The sequence below is a fragment of the Frankliniella occidentalis genome, unplaced genomic scaffold (assembly GCF_000697945.3).
Source record: "Frankliniella occidentalis isolate FOCC.00 unplaced genomic scaffold, Focc_3.1 Scaffold223, whole genome shotgun sequence".
Lineage (NCBI taxonomy): Eukaryota > Metazoa > Arthropoda > Insecta > Thysanoptera > Thripidae > Frankliniella > Frankliniella occidentalis.
Window position 1 is genome coordinate 412,280 of NW_026267349.1, and position 10,050 is coordinate 422,329.

The 10,050-nt window shown below is 55.7% G+C and overlaps 1 protein-coding gene across 1 annotated transcript; it reads left to right on the forward strand.

Annotated features, from left to right (window-relative positions):
- Nucleotides 1-34: 34 nt before the first annotated feature.
- On the forward strand, nt 35-9,785 carry LOC113212347 (proto-oncogene tyrosine-protein kinase receptor Ret; the record flags this gene model as incomplete). Its single annotated transcript, XM_026431004.2, is given in 15 exon segments — nt 35-222; nt 730-904; nt 3,017-3,516; nt 3,866-3,976; nt 4,233-4,277; nt 4,579-4,802; nt 5,170-5,340; nt 5,442-5,593; nt 6,965-7,099; nt 7,224-7,289; nt 7,388-7,774; nt 7,922-8,292; nt 8,403-8,532; nt 8,768-9,163; nt 9,453-9,785. Coding segments are annotated over 15 exon segments (3,021 nt in total). The 3' UTR covers nt 9,527-9,785.
- Between the last annotated feature and the right edge of the window lie 265 nt (nt 9,786-10,050).

The window sequence follows — 10,050 nt, forward strand, 5'->3', positions numbered from 1 at the left end:
CCTCCTGACGTCACACTCGCTCACACACACACAGGCGTGCTGAGCGACGCGGGCGCCCGCCGCCAGCACGTCGTGTGGCTGGACGCGCGGGGCTCGGCCGCGGCCAGGGCGCCGGCGCACCGCTCGGCGCGCCCCTTCATGGTGCCGGCGGAGCGCGCGCGCATCAACATCACCATCACCTTCGAGCTGGTGCAGGAGGACCGGCCCTGCGTCAACAAGAAGGTGCGCCCCAGAATCAGTTGTTGTACCTGTACCTGGTGTAACTGTGAATGCGCAGCAGTGTTGCGGGATTGCCTACACAATTCGCCCTTAAGGCGCCATGGCCCCTGCACCTGCAGCTCTGCACCCAGAAAACCACTACTTTGTGCGAACGAAATCTTTTCGTAGCTGAAATCAACAAAATTTTAGTTGTAACAAATAAAATTTTCGTTAGCTCAACGAAATTTTTCAGTTTAAAGACATAAAAAGTTGGAACAACGAAAATTTGTCGTCGTTCCAACGAAAAACTGTTGTTGATTTTAGCTACGAAAGGTTTCCGTCATGGGTAATAAAATTTCTTTCCCAGAAAGAAACGGTTTTCTGGGTGTGGCGGGTATGCAATCCCGCAACACTGCTGCGCATTCACTGTTACACCCGGTATTTTCTCGCCGGGCCATTTTCATGGCTTTTAATTTTTTTTCTGTCGACCTCTGTATCGTGACCATTTGTGCCCCCTTCGCCGGCATGCAGGAGGGCGACCAGGTGGCGCGCGACGACCCGTGCCACTACTGCCACGACTCGTGCTTCTGGGAGCGCGCCGAGCTGCAGGTCTGGGAGAACAAGCAGGCCACGATGCTGGCACCGCTCGGCCACCGCTACGCCGACCTGCAGTGCGGCGACCAGCACCAGTACAAGCTGCTCAGCGGTGAGTGAGGGTCGGCATGGCCTCGGGAGGAACGTCCTCTATGAGGCGTGAGGGAGCATGATTGTTCAGTAGGATACTACGGGGCGGGTGATCACCGCCGTCTGTTTTAAATGCTTATACTGTACCGGATTGACGCGTGCGGGCGGCCTTGCCTACCGTCGCTCGCCAGGGCGCCTTACGGCGCCGTGCGAGTATGCAACACGTACGTAAGAATCCGTTACAGTATAGGCATTTTCAAAAGACGGCGCGGATCGCCCACCCTGTATTCCTAAGCAGAGGTTCGTGACCCCTCCCCCTCCCCCGACCTGCTTTCGGTCGAATTTCGTCGCCATACTGCCATACATCCGTACATATGCGTGCGAGCTATCGGCTAGCTGCAACTGTTGTAGCTGCATAAGTGCACGGAAAAGGGGAGGGGGGGGGGGCAGTTCGATGTGACCCCCTCCCCCACCCTCACCCAGCGCGGGGCGGGCACTCCACGCTCGCTATGCATGCCTGCAGGTCCTGCCCACGTGCCAAACGGACCCCGGAGCCAGATAAGTGGGTCACTATTGAGACTGGGCGTTCAGGGGTTTTCGACCCCTCCATCACAAGCAGCGTTCGTCGAGGTCGGGGTCGCAGGGCCCGGCCGGTGCGAACCGAAAGGGGAAAACGACTCTGACATACTCGTCGTGTTCAACGGACTACCCCGGATCACGCTCTTGGATTACCTCCTGATTACTTTGAATAACCAAACCACCGGATCACACCGGGATTATACCACGGATTACCAGATGGATTACCAGGCGCGGATTACAGTGGGCGGGGGCTATCGCTCCCCTGTGGTCTCTAGAGAGCCGCCCGAAAGGAAGGCAATGCGCGCCACAAAACCCCTGAATGTCGGCAACCGACAGTGCATCGCCCCCTGTCAGCCGAACTTTAATCCGCACCTGTGGATTACTCTTGGATAACGCCTGAAACAATCCCAGGGTAATCCTTGGACAACCCCCGGCTTATTCCGGACTGACACAGACCGCCTAGCGGATTACGCAACTCATCTGCTGGGGTGCTGGGAGGGCCAAATTTCAGAGGCCCAGACAGCTGCTTAGGGTCGCTTAGGAGGGGGTCGCCCGCGAGATACGAGCGCCCGCGGGCCGCGGCTGGCAGAGGGGTCGCGGGCACCACGCGGGGGGCTACGGGCTCCCCCCCCCCCCACCGTGATCGTGCGTGCCGGAGACGCTTAGAGTCCGCGAGGAGAGGTGTATCCGCGCCCCCCGCGCGGCCTGGCGGGCGGCCTGGCGGGCGGCCTGGCTGACATCGCTGCTGCTGGCGCTGTTGCGCCCGGCGCCTCCCCACCGACCGGTGGCGCCACCCGCGGGGGGCCGCGGCACCGCGCCCTGCGCCTCCAGAGGCCCCACCCCCGACAGAGGGCGCGACCGGCTCCGAGGCACAGGCGGGCAGACGCGCAGGGGCCGCCGGCCGGGACCGCGCTGGTCAGGTCGCTGTAAATCGATAAGAGCGACGACCAGAGTCAACAACTCCTCGTTTGAGGTAGCTCCTCCTTGATGTAAATTTCATGGGAAAGAGGCCATGAGGCAATAAATACGAAGATTTTAATGAAGTTATTACTTGGTCCAATAAGTGCCATTTTCCTAAAAAGGTGCGAGAGAGAAGCCACTTGGTGGTTTGCGCTGAGCTGCGAGAGAGACAGAACACTGGAAGTCCACTGGACTTCAAACCTCCGTCCAACACATTAACTAAGTCTTTTACGCACACCACTGACATATTCACGCACGCGTCATTTTTTGGGAGGGTGGGGTGTCTTTCCCCCGTCTGTTTTCAAGAAACGTCACATTAACTTTTCGTCGTGATAACAACTATGCGTCCCTTTAGGCGGAATAAGAGAGATAGGAAAACGCTTCTAAAAATATACTGCGCGTAGATGTCGAGCGTATGAACCAATTGGATATTGCATGTACACACTGAAAAATATTCCAAAGGTGTCCCAGATATTCTAAAACTGTTCCAGATACTCCAAAAGTGTTCCAGATCTTCCAAAAGTATTCGAGAAATCTTCCTCGTTAGACATGCAGCGTATGGTTCTCAAGCCCCGTGACCCGTTGCTGCCCACAGGCACGGACCACTTCGAGGTGCGCGGCTCTGAGCTCTGGAGCCGCGCCATGCTGGACAGGGACGTGGTGCCCGTGGCCGGCGCGCAGGGCGGCCCGGGCCCCGCCGTCGTCCTGGCCGTGGAGTGCCGCACGTCCTGGGGCGTCGTCGAGCAGCGCAACGTCAGCGTCGTCGTCCTGGACGAGGACGACAACGCGCCGGAGCTCGAGAAGCCCGACGAGCGACTCGAGTTCAACTTCAGCACCGAGGCCTCGCTGGCGCGGGGCGCGCACATCCTCGTCAAGGACATGGACTCCCGCGCGGCCAACCGCTTCAGCGACCTCGCCGTCGACGACCCGAGCGGCGTCGTCACCAGCAAGAAGCTCGAGTTCGACGTGAGCCACGGCGGCGTGCCGCACACCGTGGTCAGCGTGCGGCTGCAGGTCAAGGACCCCATGGCGACCAAGTACAACGTGACCCTCACGCTCACCGACCTCACCCTGCTCGACGAGAGCAAGAGAGAGGTAGATGACTCCTGCTCCAACTACGTTATTTTGAGGGGAGGGTGGGGTGGGGTAATTTTCTCGACGATACTATCCATTATTTTAACTTAAGGATGGGAGTGATAATGTTTTCGAGGCGCTGATGAATGCATTCCTCTTGGTAACGTAGTCCTAGTTGGGTCACACGATGCAAAGAGGCCTACATCGTGTTCGGTCACTTTACCGCAGCGTCTACAGAAAAAAAATCGAAAGTCCAAAGAGACGCGTGGCATGAAATCAAATTAGCCCGCAATCAGGAAAAAATGTCAATCTGCGTAACTTCCGATACCTTCCTAACTCGTACGCTCACGATGATCTCCTTTGTCGCCAGCTCAAGCTGACGGCGACCTTGTGGGGCCCGCCGCTCACGCCGCCCGTCGCCATGTCGAGCAGCGACAAGGACAAGGCCGACAAGCCCCGGACACGCAGGCGCGCCCGCGAGGTAGGCACCCCAACGGCCGCCCCCGGCACCGAGGTCTGTCACCTGCCCGGCCAACTGCCGACACGGCATTTAATTATTGATGTCGCAATATGCGTCAACTGCTACGTTTTCTTTTTTCCTTTTGGCCTTTGACCATTGACCTCGTGACCACGCAGTTTCTATTCGCACAGAGACCACTAGAGTAACTTTAAATACAAGTACTAATTTTGTTTGATTTTGTTTTGCGGATGGCTAATTATAATATTTTGTCTTGCAGATTAAGACACTGCAGAAAGGGGAGGAGAACGCGGTGCCAGATAAGGTAAGAGCGGCGAGCACGGCAGAGCTGCCTGGTTCATTAAGAGGCCATTTTCCGTGAGCGCGTGCAAGTGCTTCAGCAAAAGCAGGCAGAAGTCTTTGGCTTTTACGTTTTACAACACTGCCCTGACGCGCGTGCTCTCGGGGCTCGTTTACGATCGCAAACGTTTTTATACTTTATCATTAACTCGGCGCGTTGCACTTGAACAACACGCCGCCACCCGCCCCGCCATCTGACCGGACCGGTGGCCCCGTGGGGGCCGGATGGGTTGCCTACGCTGACGGCGCGGCTCTCTCTCTTGCAGCCGGTGGCGCTGGCCGCCACCTCCGCCGACGGCCAGCCGGCCCCCGTGACGCTGTGGACGCACGCCGCGCAGCACGCCCGCGTGGCGCAGGTCGGCCGCGCCGGCGACGGCAGGGCGTACCGCCTGGGCTCCGAGCCGCCGGCCTGGGCCAACGTCACCGAGCGGGCCGGCATCCTCTACGTGCAGAACCGCAGCCTGCTGCAGCAGCAGAAGAGCCCAGCTCGGTGAGTGCACGTCTTACCTAGGTTGTACTAAGAGACTTTAATTTTCGAGAAATGGATTATTGCGAAATTTTCGGAAATTTTCCTATAGAATATTTGTTTTTAATGATCTCTTGTTCTATTGCTGAAAAGTTCAATTTTTCTCCAGTTATTCTGGAAATATTTAATTTTTAGCAGATGATACCTTACGACCTTACACTTACACTAAACATGACTAGACATAAGTATACATGTGTAATGTAAGGTGTCATTGCTTTTTAAAAAAAATTCTGGAAAAGTTTCCACTATTTCCTGTAAAACGTCTGTCCTTAAAATCCCTCCCCGTGAAATGCAGCCACTGACCTCGCCGTGTCGTGTGCTCCATCCACAGCGTCGTCGTGCAGATCCTCGACGACGAGGGCCGCAGCCTGCTCGTCCCGGTGACCCTGGAGGCCGGCGGCGGGGACTCGCCGCGCAACTGCACCCTCTCGCACGAGACCACCTGCGGCCAGTTCTTCAACAAGGCGGAGTGCCACGCGGGCTGCGGCGCGGGATCCGGCAGGCCAGTACATTATTAGAGCATCATGCACCACAGATTCAGAACACGCGATTATTTGGCTGTTTCAGTCGTGTTACAAAGCCGTTGTCTTTGCACTTTTGCAGCGGGCTGCGGGGCGAGTGCGTGTGGCGAGAGGCCGTCCTGACCGACCCGAAGCCGTTCGCGACGTGCTCGCCGCACCTGCCCACCTGCCCCGACGGCGAGTGCGACCCGCTCGAGGCGCTGAGCGAGCACGTCTGTCCCCAGGACTGCACGGGTGCGTGTTAAGACCGACCACACTCAGTCTCCGTTGCCGCCGCTTGAACGTCCGCCGGCCGGCGAGGGGAGTTTATATACCCTTCCCGGTGTCCCAGAGGGCGGAGATTTTTTGAAATTTTGGCGCCCTTGCCGGCGAGCGGTGGTTGTCTCGGCGGCAACGGGAACCTCGAGCGTGTCACACGGCTCCTAGTTGTAAAGACCGTGTCAAACACTTGCTGCTAGCCTGCATTCCTGCCTCAAGACTTGAGTGGCCAAATTCCATGCTTCCGTTCCGAGGGGCCACCACTTCCGTAATCCTGTGTACAGATGGAAGTGTAATCCCCATGTAATCCGTGTAATACTTCACTAAATGTTGTGGTTTCAATGGTTTTATTCCCAGAAATTTAACAAAATTCATGTGTAATCCCTAAAAATTCACGTGTAATCAATGTAATCACGTAATCTTTGTGTACGTCCTAACTCGGAGTGGTGGCCCCCTCGTATCGTTCGAGTGTGATCTCTCTCTCTTACATTTTGCAAAGTTTCTGGTGCCTCTGCTGCGATAGTTAATCCCTCTTGTTTGGCTTGCGGGTGAATTCTTCACTGTGCCTGCGCACGTTCGGTATCTTCTCTTTCGAACCTAATGGAATCTGTTGTGCCAAAGAGACCTTAGTAATTTGTTCTGTATTCCTCACTTTATTTTTTGGAATATGCTCTCGTTTTAAGGGGTGGGCGAGGAGTTTTTTTGTTTTTTTTTTAGAAATGTTTGGCTGTGCTCGGTTTTGAATATGTAAGGGGAGGGGGGAATATATTGTCAAAATGTGTATCTTTATGAGTTCTAATATTAAGAATAATACTAATGATAATAATGATGATAATAATTGTTCTTATTGAAGAAGGATCTCCTCACAGGCAGCATAGGTGTGATAGGTTGATGAGTAAGACACCTTAGGGTGTGTCATGTAGTAGGATTGTAAGCATTCCTAATGCTGGTAGTTTTTGCACTCGTCTGCCGACGAGCGGTTTTACGACCTCAAAATAAAGACGTTGAAAAAATAGGGACTCCTATTTTGTTCTCTCCTTTTGCACCCGTTTGTTTGAGCTGGATTTGTACATACACCACGACACCACTCGCATGCCTCTTGGGCCCAGTCCGCCCGGTTGCAGCTTGCAATCACTCTTTACCGTATATTCTTGCTTCCCACAACTTCAACTGCAGCCTGGGTAAGTCTTCCGATTGTCTCCATAATTATATTCGTTCTTCGTTGACTTGGAATTCTTTGCTTTGAACTTGCTTTCCACTCGCATGCCGCACTTCATGCATCTCCTGTCTTTTCCTTTACCGTCCTGGCCATGACCACGCCGCCTATGTCCGCGCATCTGTTTCCAGAGAAAGTCCTGATGGGGGAGAAGTGCGAGAAGAAGGGCAACGAGGCAGAGGCGAGAGGCTTGTGCAAGTGCTTGGACCACGGACCACAGGTGATCGAGTGCTCCGATCACCACTGCGCTTGCTATCCTTACAAACGTAAGTCGGAAAATGCCTTTTGTAACCTTTTCATTTTAATATTATGCGGTAAGAAAATAACATTTAAAAAATAATAATAACGAGTTCACATGCTGGAGCATCACAAACCATTATTTGTTCCCAGTAACCGACCGGAAAAACACTGCGCACAAAGACAAAAAAAAGATGAGAAAGCAGAAAACAAATGAAGGTTTGTGATGATCTTCGCCGTGCATCCCCGAGCACACACAATCCCCATACCAACCGCCATGATGATGATGATGTCTCTCCTTGCTCCCCCCCGGGCAGCCTCGGGGAACTCGTCGGTCAACTCGACGACAACGACGGAGAGGGCCGAGTCGCTGCGGAAGAGCTGCGGGTCCGGCTGCCAGGCGGCCATCATGTCGGTGATCGTGGTGTCGCTGGCGTGCGTGCCTCTGTACGCCTACTGCCTGAACCGCTACCGCTCCAAGCGCGCCCCAGGGCTGCCCGAGCGCGCCGGCAGCGAGTACCAGCTCCACAGCGTGTACCGGCACGACGGCGGCGACCTGCAGGCGGCGGCCCCGCCCCCGCGCCGCACCAGCAACGTGGACCCGCGCTGGGAGGTGCACCGCGGCCGCCTCACGCTGCACGAGGAGATCGGCGCCGGCGAGTTCGGCCGCGTGCTCCGCGGCGAGCTGGTGTCCGAGACCCACGGTGCGTACCTTCCTTGGTCCCCTACGTCTACACCCAAAACAATCCTTTCTCATTTGAAGTAAATTGTTGCCCTTGCTTTAAGTGGTATATTTTTGAACTCGGATTTTGCTCAAGCACACTCTGACGCCACCCTGGTGCGCCTTTCAGTCTCGGTGACGGTGGCCGTCAAGACCCTGCGCGCCTCCACCGGGCCCGGGTCGCCCGAGCTGCGCGACCTGCTCTCCGAGCTGGAGCTGCTCAAGGACGTGGAGCACCCCAACGTGATCCGGCTGCTGGGCGCGTGCACCGACCCCAGCGGGCCGCTCTACGTGCTGCTCGAGTACTGCAGCCAGGGCTCGCTGCGGGGCTACCTGCACCGCTGCCGCTGGAGCGACAAGGAGGACGACGACGAGCAGCGCAAGAACAAGGACCCCGACGACAAGCGGGACGAGGAGAAGAGGCCGTCCATGACTCCCAGGAAGATCATCGGCTTCGCCTGGCAGATCGCAAAGGGCATGGACTACCTGGGGCAACTCAAGGTACGGGCACCGATGGGCCTCACTGTCGCTGTTTTTGATTCCAATACGTAAACAACTATCAAACTCTTGTAACGCCAACCTCCTCGTCCTTCCCCCCTCCCCTTATGCAGCTAGTGCACCGGGACCTGGCCTCTAGGAACATCCTCCTCAACGAGAACCTCGTGTGCAAGATCTCGGACTTTGGTCTGTCGAGGGACGTCTACGTGGACGAGGCATACTGCAAGCTGAGCGCCGGCAAAGGTGAGTGCAAACTTGCACGATTTTGTATAAATGATTCCACAAAATTGCTTAGACCAACTCAGCAATGTGTGCAAAACCAATTGATTGATTAAATTTGTACATCCCCGCCCCGCCCCCCAAAATGTTTAAATTGAAGTATTTCAAGAAATTTGAAAAAAATACAACTTTTCAGAAAAAGAAGTCTTGCAAAGATTCCCAAAATAACCGGAAAATTAAACTCTTTGTCCTGTCTTAGTGCCCGTCAAGTGGATGGCGCCCGAGTCGCTGCTCATGCGCGTGTACACGAGCAAGTCGGACGTGTGGAGCTTCGGCGTGCTGCTGTGGGAGCTGTGCACGCTGGGCGGCGCCCCGTACTCGGGGGTGGCGCCGCACGACATGGTGGCCCTGCTGGCGGCCGGCCAGCGGCTCGCGCGCCCCGAGCACTGCAGCCGCGAGCTGCACCGCGTCATGCAGGGCTGCTGGCAGGCCGAGCCCCAGGAGCGGCCGCACTTCAGCCAGCTCGTCACCATCCTGGACGGCATGCTGGCGCGCGGCTCCGGCTACCTCGACCTGGACGCGCGCATGGTCCTCAACCCCGAGTACTTCGACGAGCAGCAGCAGCCGCAGCTGCAGCGGCTGTGCCCGCCGTGCGGTGAGCAATCGCAATACATCGAAAAACATCGCAATCAATTGAAAAATGTCGCAATGTATCGAAAAATATGGCAATATATCGAAACATGTCGCAATCCATTGAAAAATGTCGCAATGTATCGAGAAATATGGCAATATATCGGCATGTCGATGAGACTTTTTGGCCCTCACTACCCCAATAACGACATCGATAGAAAGATAATGTTGTATCGATATCGTGACATCAGGGATTCGACAAATTCAGACATCGCACAGCCCTCTCTCTAACGCGTGTTTCTGACCCCCTACAGGAGACGCTGCGCTGCTCCAGCTGGTGGAGGCGCCGCGGTACGAGAACGCCGCGGGCCTCGCCACCACCTCCTGAGGCGGAGAGAATAAGATGGAGAGCGGGAGAGAGGGAGAGAGTCACTGCGAAGAGACTGATCCAAAACGTTTGGTACCCAAACAAACACATAAGAAGCAACAACCAACTGTGATAATTAGACGAAATGTTGTTTTCCCCCCTGCGTACCTGTTTACGGCGCCTTAGCGACGTAGCCCTTTAAAAAAAGACTCGTACAAAGATTTTCAAATAATAGATTAAAGGTGTTTTTGTTCACTGTACTATTTGTGAAAAATAAATGGCTACACACTAAAAGAACTGTTGCCAAATACAAAAGGGGCGTGGCGGGGCATGGCGGGGTTGGGCGGGGCGTGGCGGGGCGCGGCGGGGCGTGGCCTTTTGAGGCATGGGCCGGGAGAGAAGCATCGCAGCGCGCTTCCGACCTTCCGCATCGAGGCCCAGAACTGTTCAATCAGCCGAGCCACTAATCGGATCAGCGGTGGGTCCGATGGGTGGGATGCGCCCCCTCCCTCCTTCTCTCCCCCCCCCCCGACCTGACCCTTTGC